This window comes from Lonchura striata, chromosome Z, assembly GCF_050655825.1.
Source record: "Lonchura striata isolate lonStrDom1 chromosome Z, ASM5065582v1, whole genome shotgun sequence".
Lineage (NCBI taxonomy): Eukaryota > Metazoa > Chordata > Aves > Passeriformes > Estrildidae > Lonchura > Lonchura striata.
In genome coordinates, this window is record NC_140740.1 from 85,878,707 (window position 1) to 85,896,161 (window position 17,455).

General features: G+C 41.3%; 1 protein-coding gene across 13 annotated transcripts in view; it reads right to left on the bottom strand.

Moving 5' to 3' along the window:
- Positions 1-17,455, bottom strand: part of DYM (dymeclin) — a 209,718-nt gene that overhangs the window by 40,046 nt on the left and 152,217 nt on the right. For 8 of the 13 annotated variants that reach the window (XM_085566103.1, XM_085566101.1, XM_085566102.1 and 5 more), the window contains 2 exons: positions 17,136-17,189; positions 3,755-3,937 (listed from right to left, as the gene is read on the bottom strand). In XM_085566103.1, coding sequence (XP_085422229.1) covers positions 3,755-3,937; positions 17,136-17,189 — 237 coding nt within the window. The remainder of the gene's footprint in view (positions 1-3,754; positions 3,938-17,135; positions 17,190-17,455) is intronic. The other 5 variants (XM_031507419.3, XM_031507418.3, XM_085566099.1 and 2 more) reach the window with 1 other exon arrangement.

The window sequence follows — 17,455 nt, forward strand, 5'->3', positions numbered from 1 at the left end:
GCTGGCACTGCTGAGACACCTCCAGTGCTGGGGACAGCTCTGGCCCCTCAGGACAAGAGAGACACTGAGGGGCTGCAGCGTGTCCAGGGCAGGGAACGGAGCTGGGAAGGGGCTGAGCCCCAGGAGCAGCTGAGGGAGCTGGGAAGGGAAAAAGAAAAGGAAGGGAAGAAGAAAGGGAGGCTCAGGGGGATCTTGTGGCTCTGCACAGCTCCTGACAGGAGGGGACAGCCGGGGGGACAGCTCTGCTCCAGGAACAGGGACAGGAGGAGAGGGAACGACTCAGGCTGGGCCAGGGCAGGCTCAGGGTGGATACTGGGGAAAATCCCTCCAGGGAAAGGCTTGTCCAGCCCTGGCACAGCTGCCCAGGGCAGTGGTGGAGTCCCCAGTCTGTGGAAGAGTTTAAAAGCTGTGTGGCTGTGGCACTTGTGGACATGGGATGGTGGTAGCCTGGGCATTGCTGGGGTATGGTTGGAATGAAATGTCTTGAAAGTATTTTTCAGCCCAAATGGTTCTGAGATTCTAAACCCAGAATAATCCAGCTAAGATGTCACCAGCGTGTTGGGCTTAGAGGACATATCTGGGTTATTCTTTGCTTGTATACACATACAGAATTGCAGCAGATGCCTTTTTCTATTTGCACCATCAATTACATCCCCAGTACACTCTCTAATTAATTCTTCTTCAAATTTTTAGCCTTTTCACCTCTTCCATGCTTCCTTTTGGTTGATGAGTACATTATGTCCAATTGAGTAAAAATAATAAGCATTTAAGTATTTACACATCATATCTATTTTATACATTCTTGACAAGGCAAACTGGCAACTGTTCTGGTGTCCAAAACTCATTACAGACTTTACATGCTCGGCATTTTGGTCTGATTTCTGCAGCATTAAACATTACCACACTGTTAGTATTTCTCTATGAAATACAAATCTGGATTAAAGTTTCCAGTCAGAGAAACTTTCATCAGCTGGTGGGCAGAATTTGCCGGAGCAGGGGGATGTCAGAGTGACACACGGTGTAACAGGCCCCTGCTGCTCACGTGAATCTCTAGGCCTATGTGATTATTGGAATCATAGAATTCCAGAATGGTGTGGATTGGAAGGGACCTTCAAAGGCTATCTTATCCTATCCCAATGCACCTTCTCTTAGACCAGTTTACTTCAAGCCCCATCCAACTTGGGACACCTTGTGCCAGGGTCTCAGAACCCTCCCACCCAGCCAAGAATTACTTCCCAATATCCCATCTATCCCTGCCCTTTGGCAGTGGGAAGCCATTGCCCCTTGTCCTGTCCTGTCACTACATGCCATTGTCAAAAATTACACTCTTGGTTCCACTGCAGCATGGGTACAGATAATCCAAACATACTTTGCTGTTTATGACCAGAGAAAGTACCTAGAGGGAGAGTCAGGTTTTACAGAGCCCTTGCAGAAATACTTGGGGAGCCTCAGAAAGGTAATTTCTCTTGACCACTCTTGCATTACCAAAAGTTGCAACATTTACCATTTCTACCTACAATTTACACAATTTGGGGCCACAAAATTTAATTGATCACAACAGCCTGAAAGCCAACACAGCTCCCTAGTATACAGGAAGCTGGTGGATCTATCTTCTTCTGAATAACCAGCCTTGGCCACAGAAAGAGCCTGGCCAACTCAGTATTCTGTCTGAAAACAGGCTGGGATGGATGCTGAAAGAATGTAAGAGTAGGCCAAGAATAGGGAGATCCTCCCCAGGCATATATCCTCCAGCTTTCAGCAACATACACTTTAGAAATTTATTGAGACAAATATTTTAAGATTTTTTTCTGACTCCTTTCAGAGCACAGCTATATTTCAGACATCCACAGTGTTCCATACAGCTGTGAGGATGGAGGTCGCAGCTCCACCACTGCAGAGAAAAGTCTGGTAAGTTTTTGGGAGACAGAAACTCCTTTTGGTTTTTCTCAGATCCTGCCCACATGGCTCCCAGGCAAGCTCCTTTCAACGTGTACAGATTTGCCACTGTTTCAAGGGACAGCAAGACCAATTAGAACATTCTGTCTGTAGCACACACAACAAAGACTGGCTGTTTATGGTGCTGCCAGTACTGTGTATGAAGTGCAGGACGTGACAGGGTAGACTAGAAGTCAGATGAATCTCATCTTTTATTCAGATCTGTAAGCCTGACAGCTCTTACCACTTGCCAGATGGTGACAGGTACATTTAAAAAAAAAAAATTAAAATTTCTTTTTTTGACGTCCTCACCTCTCTAACAAAGGAGTTATTTAAAAATTCAACATGCTCCCTTGGAAAGCTTTAAATAGTTTCTGAATGTAACTGGCATTATGCTGTAACCCAATATTAAATAGTTTTGGGGAGGAATTGTTTAAATTGTTGAGGGAAACCTACATTTAACTGTTACAAAGGAAAGGACGTGCTGCTGTCTGTGGGAGGCACAGGGCTGCAAGCAGAAGGATCTGGCCACCATCAGTTATCCTGGATGTGGGCAAGTAACCAGAGAAGGTCCCTATCTCAGTCAGGAATGTAGACAACTGTTATCTTCAGCGCACCAAAGCCTCTTTACACAACTTGAAGACATCTTGTTCTAATCATCCAGACAGTATCATGCTGCCTGTAGTCTGCAGCTGCTGAAAGTTTGGAGAATTTTGAGCTTCAAGTTCTCCACTCCCCAAACTCCTGCCTGACCAGAAAATGTGAGAGAGAACAGAAGAGCAACAAAGAGGTACAGAGCAGGATTTCAGTTCAACATTTTAAATTATTTTCCTTTATGGGCAATCAGGTAGCTGTCATTCTCCTGTAATTAAAAAACTCTGCAGATTATTAGGCACAATAATATGTCATTCACTGCATTCAGAAACTCAGTACCCTGCTCAGCCCTCCCTTCCAGCATTTTGCACCCAGTAGTCATAGTATGGCTTCAAACATTGCTCAGCTCTGCAAATATTGACTAGAAGACAGAGAAAAATTTGTAATGCTTCAAATTTTTCTAGCAGAAGCTCAGACTCTCCATATGAACATTAAAGCTACTATTAGATGCAGAAATAATTAACAATTGTTTCCCAAAGTCATACTCCACAAAGAGTCACACTGGTAACTGCTTCTTAACCACAGTTGTTTTCTTCTAAACTGCCTTCCCTATGCAAGGGGAAGGTTGCTGTGAAGAGAACACTTGGCAGGTGGAAACAACACACATTCAGATGCAGACAGGGAATAAGACAGCTAGCTGAATGCCTGCTCTTCAGTTATTTAAAATTAATTCCCTATAATCATTAATAGGCTGGTGAGAGGAGTAAAAGAAAAATGATTGTTTAATGATGAAAATTAGCTTTTGCTCCCCTGAAAGGTATATTTCTAGGGGCAGTCAAGAGAAGCTGACATTGTTTAAAGCTCAATCAAGAGAAGTTGACATTGTTCTCCTCTCGGGGGTGAAAGATGTGTCACAGCTTGGGAATTCCTTACCAGAGGCATCTCAAAATCCCTCTGATTCTCTTTAGTCAAAGATGTGGGAAAGGGCTGTTAAAGAAATTAGAGGGTTGGAACTAAATGACCCTTAGGGTCCCTTCTAACCCAAACCACTCTGTGTTTCTATGCTGCCCAGAAGGCATGTGCAGGCCCAAAAAACAGACAAGAAAAATTCAACATGTAAAAAAAAAAAAGACTATTAAGAGGTGATAAATATTTTCCACCTCTCAAGAGTAAGAAGAGCTCACATAAGGAAGTGTAACCATCTCTGAGGTCACGAATCACTCACCAGGTCTATATTTTGCATGATGTCCTGGAAGGAGGGGTGAGTCCGAAACTGCTCGAACAGATCGCGCTTGTAGAGCAGAGCGTACACCAGATTGGGGTTGTGATGGAGGGAGTTGGTCAGGCAGGAGTTGATGATCTCTAGCATCATTCGGATCACTTCCTCAATCACATTCAGGTCTTGTGCCTTTAAGAAAGGAGTGAAAGGTCAGTGTGCCCTTTTCCATTGTAAAATGAGTAATAAAGGCAGTGCAAAGGTAATTATTACTAATAAAGCTATTAGCTGGTCATGTCTCTATGGTGAGCAAATCTTCCATCCATGTGTCTCGAAAGGAATCTGTTTTCTCCAGTAATCACCAAAATTTTAATTGAAACGCATCATACTAGTATTCAGCCTCATAGCTTGATTCTCCCAACAGGAGCCATGACATAAAGCATTACCTTATTGTAATCAGTTAAATTCATCAGGGTTAAGTGAACACAGTCTTTGCAACCCTTCCTATTCTAAGTAAAAGCATATAATTAATTTATTACTTTTTCTGTTGAGCCCCTATGCAGGAAGGAGGGATAGGGAAAAGAGAGAAAAAGATTAAAAACAGTGGGTGAAACAGAAAAGCAAAGACAGGAGAAGGAAAACTGACTGTATCAAACATCACTGCACCTTCAACATCTGTCACTGTTACCAGACTTTTCTCCTTTGACTCTTTTTTAAAATTATTTGCTTGGCATTGAAGATCACTCATAACAAAAGAAAAAAGGAACCTTGTTTTGTAGTGCACTAAGTCTTCAGTCTAAGATTAACTTGTAGAGCTTTTCATTTTGTCAGTGCATTTGACAGCTCCAGCTTCCTAAGCTGAACAAGCTGGCATGTGAGCTCCTGCCAGCTGCCTGGATTTCCCTCCTTGATATATCCATCTCCTTGAGATATCCATCAGGATATCTCCAATACAGTTATTCTGACTGCAGAGCTGTCTGTCCTACCTTGGAATAGGGTAAAAAAAGGGCTCTTCTACCTCGTTTGTATCATTTATGTTGTCTCCATCACAGCAAACACTAGACTGTCAGACTTTACAGGTCTAGCAAGAATGTGAACCATACTAAGCCAGCTTGAGTTTTTCTGCTAGGTATGAACAATGAAACCACTGACATTTCCTTTTGCTGACTGCCCACAAAGTTCACTTTCTGAGTTATGATAAGGCACTTAAATTCTTCACAAAAAGGCAGTACTTAAGAGCATTTTGTTGGGCTGTCATTCAATCTGCACACAGTTATTTTCTACTATTAAGCAGCACTGTAGGAATTGTCACATGGAAGATGTATGCTCTCTCCAAGGCAGGAGAGAACAGAGGAATTTTCATTACCCTGTTTAGATTCAAAAAGAGTAAAATTATTTGCTACTACTTTGCTCTGGCTGCTTTCATGGAAGGCAAGGTGTATTTCTTCCAAGAGTGTAGCTCACTGAATCCCAGAATGGTTTGGGTTGGAAGGAACCTTAAAACCCATCTTGTTCCACCCCTTCTGTGGGCAGGGACACCTTCCACTGTCCCAGGCTGCTCCAAGCCCTGTCCAGCCTGGCCTTGGACACTTCCAGAGATCCAGGGACAGCCACAGCTGCTCTGGGCACCCTGTGCCAGGGCCTGCCCACCCTCCCAGCCAGCAATTCCTAATTCCCAATATCCCATCTGTCCCTGCCCTCTGGCAGTGGAAGCCATTCCCTCTTGTTCAATCTCTCTGCCCCTCATCCCAAATCCCTCTCCTAGATGTGGCTCTGCAGAAGGCAGCACCATCCCTCTAACCTACTGCTCCATTTCTTTTGTGACACTGAGGACCACGCAGAAGTGAGATCCCATCATTATTCCCACACTACAATCTGGTTATCCCCTTGTCTTCTACGAGTACAAGGGAGATTTAAGTGGAAGCTTTTTGGAGCTCTTGTTTGAAGAGGAGTATCTTGTGCATACGTTCTATTAAAATTCCTTCTTTAGCAATGATACCTGACAGTGAAGGTTACAGATTTTTTTCTGAATGTAAGTATCTCTTATTTTTTAATGACTTTGCCACCTAAATTAGCATGGTAGTATAGCTAAAAATGATGGCATAAACCCTTACAAAGCTGACTGCTGTCAATGGGATCACATTCTTCTATGATAGAAATCATCTTTACTTTCAAAACACAGGTGGTTCCTCTGCCTGTAGTTACCTAGTTATTGTGCTATGAAACAGCATCCCAGGTAAGTGTTGTCAAGGGTAATGGAAAATATTAGACAAAAATAGAAATAACTGCTTCAGCTGGCATCTGAAGAAAAATCCAGACCTAACTCACCTGGGGAATGGTGCTTGCCTATCAATTCAGATTTACTGCAGAATATGCTGTATTATGGTATATCTTTAAAAGCTCTGAGCACTGGCATACTTCTGACTCCAGTGCAGCAGGGTGAGCTAGTGACCAAGACACTATCCTAAAATACAGACAAGATGACTTTCACAGAACTACTACAGTTCTGAATCAAGTGAGATCTATCCAGTTACCAGAAACGTAACAAACCATGCACCTACTTTTCAAAAACTAAATGGTTTTTAATAAAAGATATTCACCTTAAACCCCAGGGATACAGCTAATTGAAACAGAAAGCATTGCTAACCATCTTCCAATAGGTTGCAGACTCTGCTAGTGGTCAGCTTCAATCAATGAAAAGGTTCAGCAGTTATTGCACAGTAATTAAATTTAACATTTTTAAGAGCTGATGGACAGAAACAACGATCTGTGTTTCAGCTACTATATTGCAGGTGCAGAACCTAAGACCCCCCCATGAAGAAAAACAGGAGATATAGTGAAGATTTTTACTCACAATGGACTACACAAAAAATAATTTATAAGAAGAACTATCTCCATAAAAGACAGAGAAGTGGCACTGATCTCTGTATTGCACATACATTATCAGAACTGTCTGCTCCTGTAATTAGAGATTGAATAATTTTTAAAGGTTTAAAAGTTTTCAAAACAAAGGAAAAAACAAGCATAAATCCAAGGACAGAATTTGGATGAGACAGTGGATAAATGCTGATAAAATGTCATGCGGTTTTGTTGCTCTGTATCATCAGTATCAAGCTACAGACCTACTTCATGCAGACATAGTATCAAGACAGGTATAAATACAGTTACATTAACATTTTGTTGTTGAAGTTTATCACCTTGTGTATTACTTTCAGAGCAGCTGAACACAGCTGAAACGCTGAATGTGTGTGGCCAAGGCAAGGATGAACACATCATCCTCAGCAGCCTTGTAAGACCATATTTCTTTTACTGGATTAGCTGTTATATGAAAATAGAAGTCAAATATTGGTTTGTGAAACAGACATGCTTCAATCTATTGAACAGTACATTTTTTAAAGGAGAGGAGTTAAAAGTTTCCTGTTGCTTACAATTGACAAATTCAGTGTGGCACTCACATTTAAAATTACTACAATATTCCTTTACAAAACGGGGCTTAGATAATGCCTCTGTCAACATCGACGTGTACCAGTCCTCCTCCACCTATTTTTTTTTTTTTTGTTTATTCTCATAGAAATAGTTACAACCATCATTAAAAAGAAAAGTGGAAGGTAAAAGCTCAATACCAACTCTGTGAGACTCAAATCATGCCTGCAAAGGGGATGGGAATGTAGGCACAGCCCTCATATTACTGTGGGTAATTCTAGGTAGTCACTTTATGTTCCTTCTCAGGAGAGAAGTTAAATGTGGTGCTTTTTTGCAGAGATTCTAACTTTTAAGACAAAAAACCAGATGTTCGGTTTTGTTCTAGATGCACAAGGGATAAAACAGCCAATGACAGCTAAAAGACAGCCAGGTACATGTCTGGGTAGTCTTTTGTTAAAAGGAAAAAACAAGTAATCATGCCAGGAAAAAGAGAATGGAAATAAGCTGAGAGGATGCAGGGGAAAACACAATGAATGAGAACATTATCTGGGGAAAAACAATTTGAGTTTGATAAACACGATCAAGAAACACACAAAAGTTCAAAGCCAAGGCAAACGATGGGCAGAGCTGGATGTTCCTGGATCTGACCATCTTGGAATATTGTTGCTTTCTTTACTGCAATACAATTAATAATTAGCATGGTATCCTCCTGGGCAAACGTCCACAGAATTCAATACTTACATCCTAATGTGTAAAACCACTTGGAAAGTATATGGCTTTTAAATATCAAGAGAAGTCAAGCAGCCTAACCATGAAACCCCAGGCATTTGCTCACTGTTAGTTCCTTACAGAAATATTTACCCATCAAAAAACAAATCACTGTCAGGACAGGATGCAAAAACTCAGTGTCAGCAAACACCTGTTTAATTTATGGTGCCACATCTCCTGGTTCTCACAACAGAACATTCTGAGTGCTCATCCTTTTAATTTAATTTGTCATTGAATTTATTTTAATTATTGTGACCATAAAAAACTGATTTGAAAAGTTTTATCATGAATGAATGCAAATCTCCACCCTCTAAATGTTTACCAATTCTGAGGAGATAAAGGGAGGCATGTCTTGTGTAATTCAGCTTAGTGTTGCATAACCATCCCTCGTGGTTTGTACTGTCTAATATAAACAGAGACAAAATTTTTCAGCTTTCTGTTTTCTTTCCTCTCAAGTTAGTTTATCTAGAAAATAATAGCTGGTTGAAAAATCAGAATTTTTGTGACTTGTGATGCTATGAAATGGCATCAATAAGCAAAGGTAGACATGAATTTCTCTTCCATGATGAAATTAGCTCCTTGATTAGCCCATTTTTTGACTGGAAATCAAGCACTGCCCTTTTTCAGAGTGGAACCCAGGGTATTGCACAGCAATGGATGGTGACAAGTTTCTTAATGATATTTTGCATTTTTGATCATTAACCCAGGAAGATATGCAGCACACTCAGTCACAGCTAGCACAGGTTTCTCAGAGCAGCTGTGGTTGCTCCATCCACGGAAGTGTAGAAGGCCAGGCTGGATGGGGACACTGGGATTGTGGAAGGTGTTCCAGCCCATGGCAGGGGTGAAACAAGATCAGCTCTAAGGTCCTTTCCAACCCAAACTATTCAGGGATTCTATTCCATGATTCTAAGAACCATTTGTGAACAAACTTAAGTCTTGTGTCATGTCCACATGACAATTACATGCTTCAGATTATACATTACAGATATGATTATGTATTTCTTTATAGCAAGCTGAAGTTCACTTAAATGCAATGATTTGGTTTTCCTCCCTTTTATCTGGATGTACAGTAAACCCTAATCCAAAGCAATGAATAATTGTTAGCTTAAAGAGGTCTAGTTTCTAACTTCTTAAAAAAATTGAGATCTAACAAAGCAACTTTTCCTTTGTGGCAAGATCCATGTGAATGGTGCTATGCATCATATGACAATGGACACAGACACCCAGGTCACTTGTGTGTACTAAAAAAAGCCACATTTCTCACTGTGCATTCACATCACAGCAATTTTCCAGCCAAATTATACATTCAGCTAAATAACTGCTAATTATATAGTTGGCACAATAAGCAGGAAGAAGCTTATCTGCCTAAAAAAAGCAAAACCTGAGCAGGGATTGGTATGGGAATATGCTACAACTGCACAATGTAAATAGGGTAAAAGAAGACAACGGGACAACACACTGTGCTGAAATTTTAATAAAATAAACCTGATGAAATAAAATGGAAATGTCATATGTAACTGCAAAAGAAATACTTGACGGAAATGCAGGCTGTCAAAAAACCATGTGGAAACACAGTTCTGATCTTAACTGCTTATGACAATGAATGGCTTTTAGTGAGTGGAAACTTGCTGCCTGTACTAAAATGCTTTGACATTTGAATTTTCAAAAGTGCAAGTTGCTTTGTGTCAAAGCTTGGTGGCTTTCGCTCATTCTGACCAAAACTTCTGGTCCCTCTCCAGCAGAGCCAGGAGTGCACACAGTGTGCAAAAGCTGTGAAGCAGCTACTTAAAACAGCTGGACATGATGTAATAGTTTCCTTCCCAGGAACTCTACAATTCACAGAAGGAAAACCATCTTGAACTCACCACTCTCTCTGCTAGTTCTGAGTGACCCCTTAAGGACATTTGCTCCCTTTGCCTCTCTTTGCAACTCAGAAAATCCCAGGATGGTTTGGGCTGGAAGGAACCTTAAAACCCACCTTGTTCCACCCTCTGCCATGGGCAGGGACACCTTCCACTGTCCCAGGCTGCTCCAAGCCCTGTCCAGCCTGGCCTGGGACACTCCCAGGGATGCAGGGGCAGCCACAGCTGCTCTGGGCACCCTGTGCCAGGGCCTGCCCACCCTCCCAGCCAGTAATTCCTAATTCCCAGTCTCCCATCTGTGCCTGCCCTCTGGCAGTGGGAGCCATTCCCTGTGTGCTGTCCCTGCCTGCCTTGTCCCCAGTCCCTCTGCAGCTCTCCTGGAGCCCCCTGAGGCACTGGAATGTCAGGGAGGGCGGCACCATGTCTGTGTTGCTGCATCCATACTGTGGGACCACCCATCATCTTCAGAGTTGAGGCTGAAGGCCGCATATTGATGTAGGAATAGAGAGCAGGTGAGGGTGGAGTATGCACAGGCAACTGTAATTATGGCTGTTCTCCATGCTGAGCCCCTGTCCATGATGACTCACTATAGTTCTTCATCTGTAATATTTTCAGTGAGATTCAACAATTTGCGAACATAAATTATAAAAAATTATAGTCATAAACAAGTACTTCCTTCATGACGCAGATATGACTATAAAGGCAATTTTGTCAGCAATGGGAAAAAGAAAGCATACATACCCTGCACTATTAACAGATATCAAAAGGACTAAGAATGCCAAATTAACCCCAAACAGAAAAGTTCTGTGATTTTTTTACCATGGAGAAACTGGCAGAAAAATTTGGTAAACTGTTCCAGATCTATGAGCTGCAGCCACATAAAGTATAGATAGCTGAATAGACAGTTTCAGTTCATTTTACATTACATTTTTTTTTATCTGGGTTCATACATGGTAAAGAATACTTCAATGAATTATACTTTTGGACATGCAGTAGTTATTACTTCTGTCTGTAATGCAACTATTCCAGATTTCAGGGTGGTACTACTCAATCTTTGGTGAGGAATAAACAATAGATGCTATAGGGAATTTCACCTTGATAACATAATTTATCAACATCTACAATTGTAATGATGTAAATTTACCTTTTGTCTTTATAGGGGAATATCTATAGTTAAAATATTTTCAAATAATTTACTTTATTTTTAGTTCATTTAAGAGAAGCATATGTATCTTGTTTGTATTAGCTTTGGGGAGCTTCCAAGAGAGCTGTCTGAATTTCCTGCACTTTCAGCAGAAAAGAAAACCTTCAACAAAATAAACTTGCTCTGCCAAAGGAGTGGAAGAATGGAGAGGAATGAAGGAAGCTTACAAGAAAGCTGTTCTTACACTCAGTGAGCAAAGCAACTTCAAAGCCAAGCCTTTGGTGACCAGAATCTTATCTTTATCTCTTTTACTGGCAATACTCTTTGGCTGTTCTATGTCAAGCTCAGACAACTTTTGGTAAAGTAGGTATCATGTGAAAAAATGCAGGGCCTGTAGTGATTATAGGCTCAAGAATTAACCCTGCCATCTCTGACCACTGCTTAGAAATGAAAGCAGAGCTGTCACACAAAACCAAAGTTTGTTGCTAGACACTTTGCTAAATAAACTGTCCATCCTGACTCCTCCTCTGCCTTCGCAGCAAATGGCAAGCTGAGAGTACAGCTTTTCACCCACACTGAGCCAGCCCATGAAGGAATACACTTCCCACAAGGAACACAGGGTTTCCAGCCTGTATCCCAATGCCAACACCCACCGCAGCCCACGACAAGGCTACACTAGAGGAAATGCCGTAGTATGTGTCCTGTCCCAGAGGAAAAGGCCCAGGAGCAGTCTGCTCCAAAGGAAAACACACCACGGGACACCTGCCAAGGCAGCAAGCCCACTGCTTTCCTGCTCCAAAACCTTGCTTTCTCAACTTGCACTGGCCCAGGAAACAATGAGCCACTTCTGAGGACATGAGAATAACCCAGGGAAGATGCAGGTGCTTCATGGACACTTCTTACATGACTTCACCATACAGTGTTTATTATCCACCTGACCTACAGCTAATCCACTGCTCATCTCCTGGTCACCCCTCCACTTTCATCTCTTCTTCCATCCATGCTCTTCCTGTGTTTGAAATTCCAATCCTAAACCACTTCACTTTGACATATTTTAACTTATCCTTCACCTCCTTCAAGGTCAGCCTCCAGAATCAATCAAAAATTACTATAAAACTGCCTAGATTCCCTCAGTGCTTTACTGATTCTTGGTGATGCTTCACTCTCATAGTCCTGTATCCTTTTTACCTGTTTACTGAGGATTTTGCAATTCCCAGAATCACGGAAACCAAAAATGGTTTGGTTTGGAAGATTTATTGGCAGGGAAACCTTCCACTAGACCAGGTTGGTCCACGACTCCATGAATCAAATCAAATAACCTGATTTTCACCCAAACTACCTTAGAAAAGGTCAATTACTCTGGAAGACATCTATCCAGGGTCAAGCTTCAGAGGCTGGTCTAAGCCCACCAAGAAGCTTCAGCATAAGGGAATCCACCACAATGCCCAGTTGAGTGCCCAACTGGGAACTCAAACCCTCCAAGACAGTATTCCCAAACTACATGACATGCAACAATGACAACAGAATGCAAACCGTATTTAGTAAAGCTGAACCCAATCATTGTCTAAGATCCCACAAAACCTGGGAAGCAACTGCTACTAGAAGATGACAGCATTCCTACTAAGAAAATTAAAACTGTGAATTTGTATTTAGTCATACTGTACTTGAAATATTAATGAGGTTTTCTTGCTGTTGCAAGGAAATGAAGATTTCTCCATTTCTCCATGAAACCAAGTAGCATTCCCTAGAGGTATGGGAAGATTTTGTTTAGTTTGACTGGTAAAACAAGAAAGAACAAGTTCTATATGCAACCCCAACTCCACCATACAAAAGTAAAATAGATCATCATGATACAGACTTTAATTAAGAGAACCAATCTACCTTGAGGAGAGTTCGAGGAGTGTAAAGACATTCCTCAAGTGAAAAAGCTTCTGATTCCAGTCCTACACACTCAGCTTAGCTGCAAAATGTCACCAGCAAAACTGTTTGGAGAAATTACACAGCAGTAAATGCTGCAAGAACGGAAACCTTGATAATTATCACGGAAAGATAACCATCACAGATGGTTTGTGCTGGAAGGGAGAGAGACCACCTTGCTCCACCCCCTCTGGCAAGGACAGGAACAACGTCCACTGTCCCAGACTGCTCCAAGCTCCATCCAAACCGGCCTGGGACACTTGGATCCAGGGGCAGCCACAGCTGCTCTGGGCACCCTGGGCCAGGGCCTGCCCACCCTCCCAGCCAGCAATTCCTAATTTCCAATATCCCATTTCTCCCTGCCCTGTGGCCCTGGGAAGGCATTCCCCATGTCCTGTCACTCCATTCTCTTGTAAAAAGTCCTTTTCCACTTAGCAGGATCCCATCAGGAGCAATGCAGGTCTCATATAAGACAAAGTTTCCAATTTATGCATTAAACCTAACAGTAGTATTAATAGCAATGTAAATAGTACCTAATGAAATCTGTAGACCTTAACGTGTATCTTAGAGATGATTTCTGGTGACCCTCTTTGAAGCAATTACGTGATTCTCCAAAAAGGAACTAATTTAACAAATTACTAGGATACAGTTGCTAATACAGGCATTCAGTTTTGTGTTTCAGTTCATAGTTAACTCCAGATTTAAGCACACGTACAGTATTTTAATGCTTCTTTGGGGCTCTTATTCTTTTTAGCCTATGTGATGTTAAGTAATGTACAGAACCCCATATTTTTATAATGAAGAAGAGTAAGATAGCAAAACATCACATCTTGCAAATGGCCAGAAAAAACCCACCAATTAGCAGTTGAAAACAGCTTTCTTCATGTTTTTCCTTCACACCTCCCAAACTTTACTATATACAATACACTACAGTTGCAGGAATGTAATTTATCTAGCAGTACCCTATCACCCCAGCATAATCCCTGACTCTATTATCAAATATTTTCTTCATCCTTGATATTATGTTTAGCAGTAACAACTGTGACACTGTCTGCAAAAATATATATACAACTATTAGCATGTTTCCTGTGCACCACCTGCTGTGACTCAAGAAAAACATTCAGTAATTACAGACTACACTAATCCTGGAGTCAGCTCTGGGCCCCTCAGGACAACAAGGACATGGAGGGGCTGGAGCATATCCAGGACAGTGAATGGAGCTGGTGAAGGGGCTGAGCCCCAGGAGGGGCTGAGGGAGCTGGGAAGGGCCTGAGCCTGGAGAAAAGGAGGCTCAGGGGGACCTTGTGGCTCTGCACAGCTCCTGACAGGAGGGGACAGCCGGGGGGTCGGGCTCTGCTCCCAGGAGGAGAGGGAATGGCTTCAGACTCTGCCACTGGAACTTCAGATTGAATATTAGGGAAGATTTCTTTCATAAAAGGGCTGTCCAGCCCCAGCACAGGCTGCCCAGAGTGGAGTCCCCACCCCTGGAGGGATTTAAAAGCTGTGTGGATGTGGCACTCAAGGACATGGATCAGTGGAGCTTTGGCAGGCTGAGGGAATGGTTGGACTCAATGACTTTTCCAACACAGACTTGAGAGGGCTTTTCCAAAGCAAATGATCCTACAATTCTATGGTCTTGCAGACCCACCTTCAGTGTCTAAGCGATTTTAATTGAGAAGGTACCAAAACAAACTGAATATATACTGATCTCTGGCTAAAGATGTCACCTTCACAGAAGCTGAATTTCCAGGTTCTCGTATGGTTTCTCACTGATCAGATCTTGTGGTTCAGCATCTCTGCTATGACACAGCAAAACCATCAATGCTGTGGAACTGTTCTCTCCCACTGAAAGTATGAATCTGTATAATTTTAACCCTACCTAAGGGAAAAAACCTCACACACAAGACTGTGTAATCCAAGTCCTCAGTACAAACAGAGACTGAATAGAGTTTCCATAATTTCCATACTATCCAAGTAGAAGATTTTCCAGTCCTGATGATGCACAGGATATCAGTGGGAAAAGTCAGTGCTTCTCTCTACCCAGCAGCCAAAAGATTTTGTATTGCAGCCCTTGGGGTGAGAATTGCTGTTGAAATTTCTGAGGGAGCCATAAGAAAATCAGAAGGGGCTCGCAGAGCAGACGTATCCATCATTACAATTCCGGGAATGCCAAGGAGGCAAGGGAATGATGTTACTGCTAAGGCCACACCCTGCCCCTGCTTCTACAGAGCAAGACTCCTGCTCTGCTCAAACACCAAAAATCCCTGCAAAGGGACACAGAGATGGGTAAGACAACAACAGAAAATCACCACAAAATAGAATAAAAACCCTCTTAACAATATTAAGCAAGTTTGTTGCTGTTCACATTGAAGGTTACAGTGTGCACACAGGAAAGTTTATATGATGGTTCAGTACTAAACAGCAGCAGTGCATGATACAAAATGTTAGGTCCCAGATAGCTGACGACTGACAAGGGGTTATGGCATGAGCTTCCCAAACTCCTGTGAGCAGGATTAAGTTTCTTTACAGGCATGATTTTATACCAGAGCTGAAGATAAATAACGGAAAAAGATTTTATTTCTTATGAGACATTAAAAGATAGCAGCATGGTTAAAGAAGCAATTCTTTATGACACCACTCAACACATGTACTATATTCATTCTGTCAGTGGTGTTAAATATTTTGAAAATTAAAGGGAATAGCTTAACAAAGATATGTGAAACCTATCAGAAAAATCACATTACTGAGCTTTGAAGTGATTTTCAGTATAAAGCAGATAAATTCTTCTAAAATTATAAAATATAAGAAAGTGGTTTTGTTTTCCTTTTACCTTATCAATTCTTCAAAACTGGTCACTGCCAGTAAAAGTATCATTTATTCTATTAACCTGGGCCTGAAAAACCTCCATGAACAAATTTCAAGAACTGCTCTCTTGAGCTGAATAAAATGGAAATTGTAAGGAGATGAGAAACAGCCTTCTGAAAGCTGACAACAAACAAACCAAATAAATGGGGTAACTTTTAGATTAAATCTCTTTTCACTACATTCCATCTTATTTCTGAAATACATTTGGTCACAAGAACACTGCATCAGTTCTGATAAACACAGAAGTTGCTGACCACTATGCTGCTAAATGCTCTGGAAGCACAGAGCAGCTGCAGCCTGAATGCCAAAAAACAAACCTTTAACTGAGATGTGGAAAACCCAAAACTCACAGAAAATAATTATAGAAGTCTATGTACACAGGCACTTGCTCCAAAATGAACTATGAGCAGCAGATGGTATTTTCTCAAATTTTGAGGCAAAATGCTCTTGATGGAAATACGTAAAAACTGCATTATCCAACTAAATAAAGTTTCCTGAACTATTTATGAAGACTTGTCTATTTTGGGATCAAACTTTTGTTTAGCCTGGTTCATAAAGCTCAGACAGGGACAAGATGAGAGATTACTGCTGAAAGACAGTGAAGCACCTGGGTATGTTGTACCATCCCAGAGTCCCTCAACTCTCACCAAAATCCTGTTTCTGATTGTAACTGGTTACCTATAATTTACATGAAGTTTTCTAACGAACTTTAATTAACTTACCACATGTTAAGATGACTAGTTTATTGCAGAGAAATAATTTTATGTATCAGAAAAATTCCACAAAGGTTTTTCCCATGGGAATGTAACATGACTCTTCCTATTGACTCAATTTATCAAAATCTAGAAGATTAGTGTTGGAATGGGAAAACTTGTCATTATTTGTTGAGATAACTTTTTTTGGCTGAATTGAGTAAGCATCTTACTTCTCTGTAAGTGCCACAAATTATCTGCTAGTGAGTAGATGAAAGACTTGCCTTTGGGAACTGCAACATCCATTTTCTCCTCAGTTAATCTGGGGAGAACAGATATACTTCAGATAATGAGTCCTATTGCAGTGAATAAAGCAAATTGAACCTGCAATGTTACAATACATCTTATTTTCTCTAGAACAGGACGGCTGGTTTTTGTTATTAGCCAGCATTATCTTTGAGGTCAAGGGTTTGGGTTAACACACACACAAATGCTGGAGTGGAACAGGCTCTGTACACACCGTGCCAGCTTGATAGCAACACAAAAATGCATCAGAACACAGTGTCTTTGGAGAATATGTTGTTCAGTAGTGGGCCAAGGCTCACCCAGCTTGGGCTCCAGCCTGAATGTGAACAAGAGCAGCTCTGGAAGAGCTCCACCACATTCCAGTGACATATTTGAAGGGAAAAAAAAAAAAAAAAAAAAAAGTATCTTACGTGTCTCAACTTTGTTTCAGAGAAGTGAAGGCAATCAGACATCTCCCAGAAGTGCTGGGGATAACAAATATAGGATGATTAAACAATGGCAATGTATTAGAGGCTTTTTTCCCCAGAGCCTTCTCTTCCCCAGGCTGAACATCCCTTAGTTCTCTGCCTCTAATTCAGATACTGTTAAGGATTGCTACTTTTTGTCCAAACTCTGGGTCATTGTTTCTATAATTAATCAATTCTGTGGAAGATTTCCTATTTATAAAGCTGATTTAGCATATGAATTATGCAATGTATTCCACTAATTCACTTACTTCCTAATCAACAAA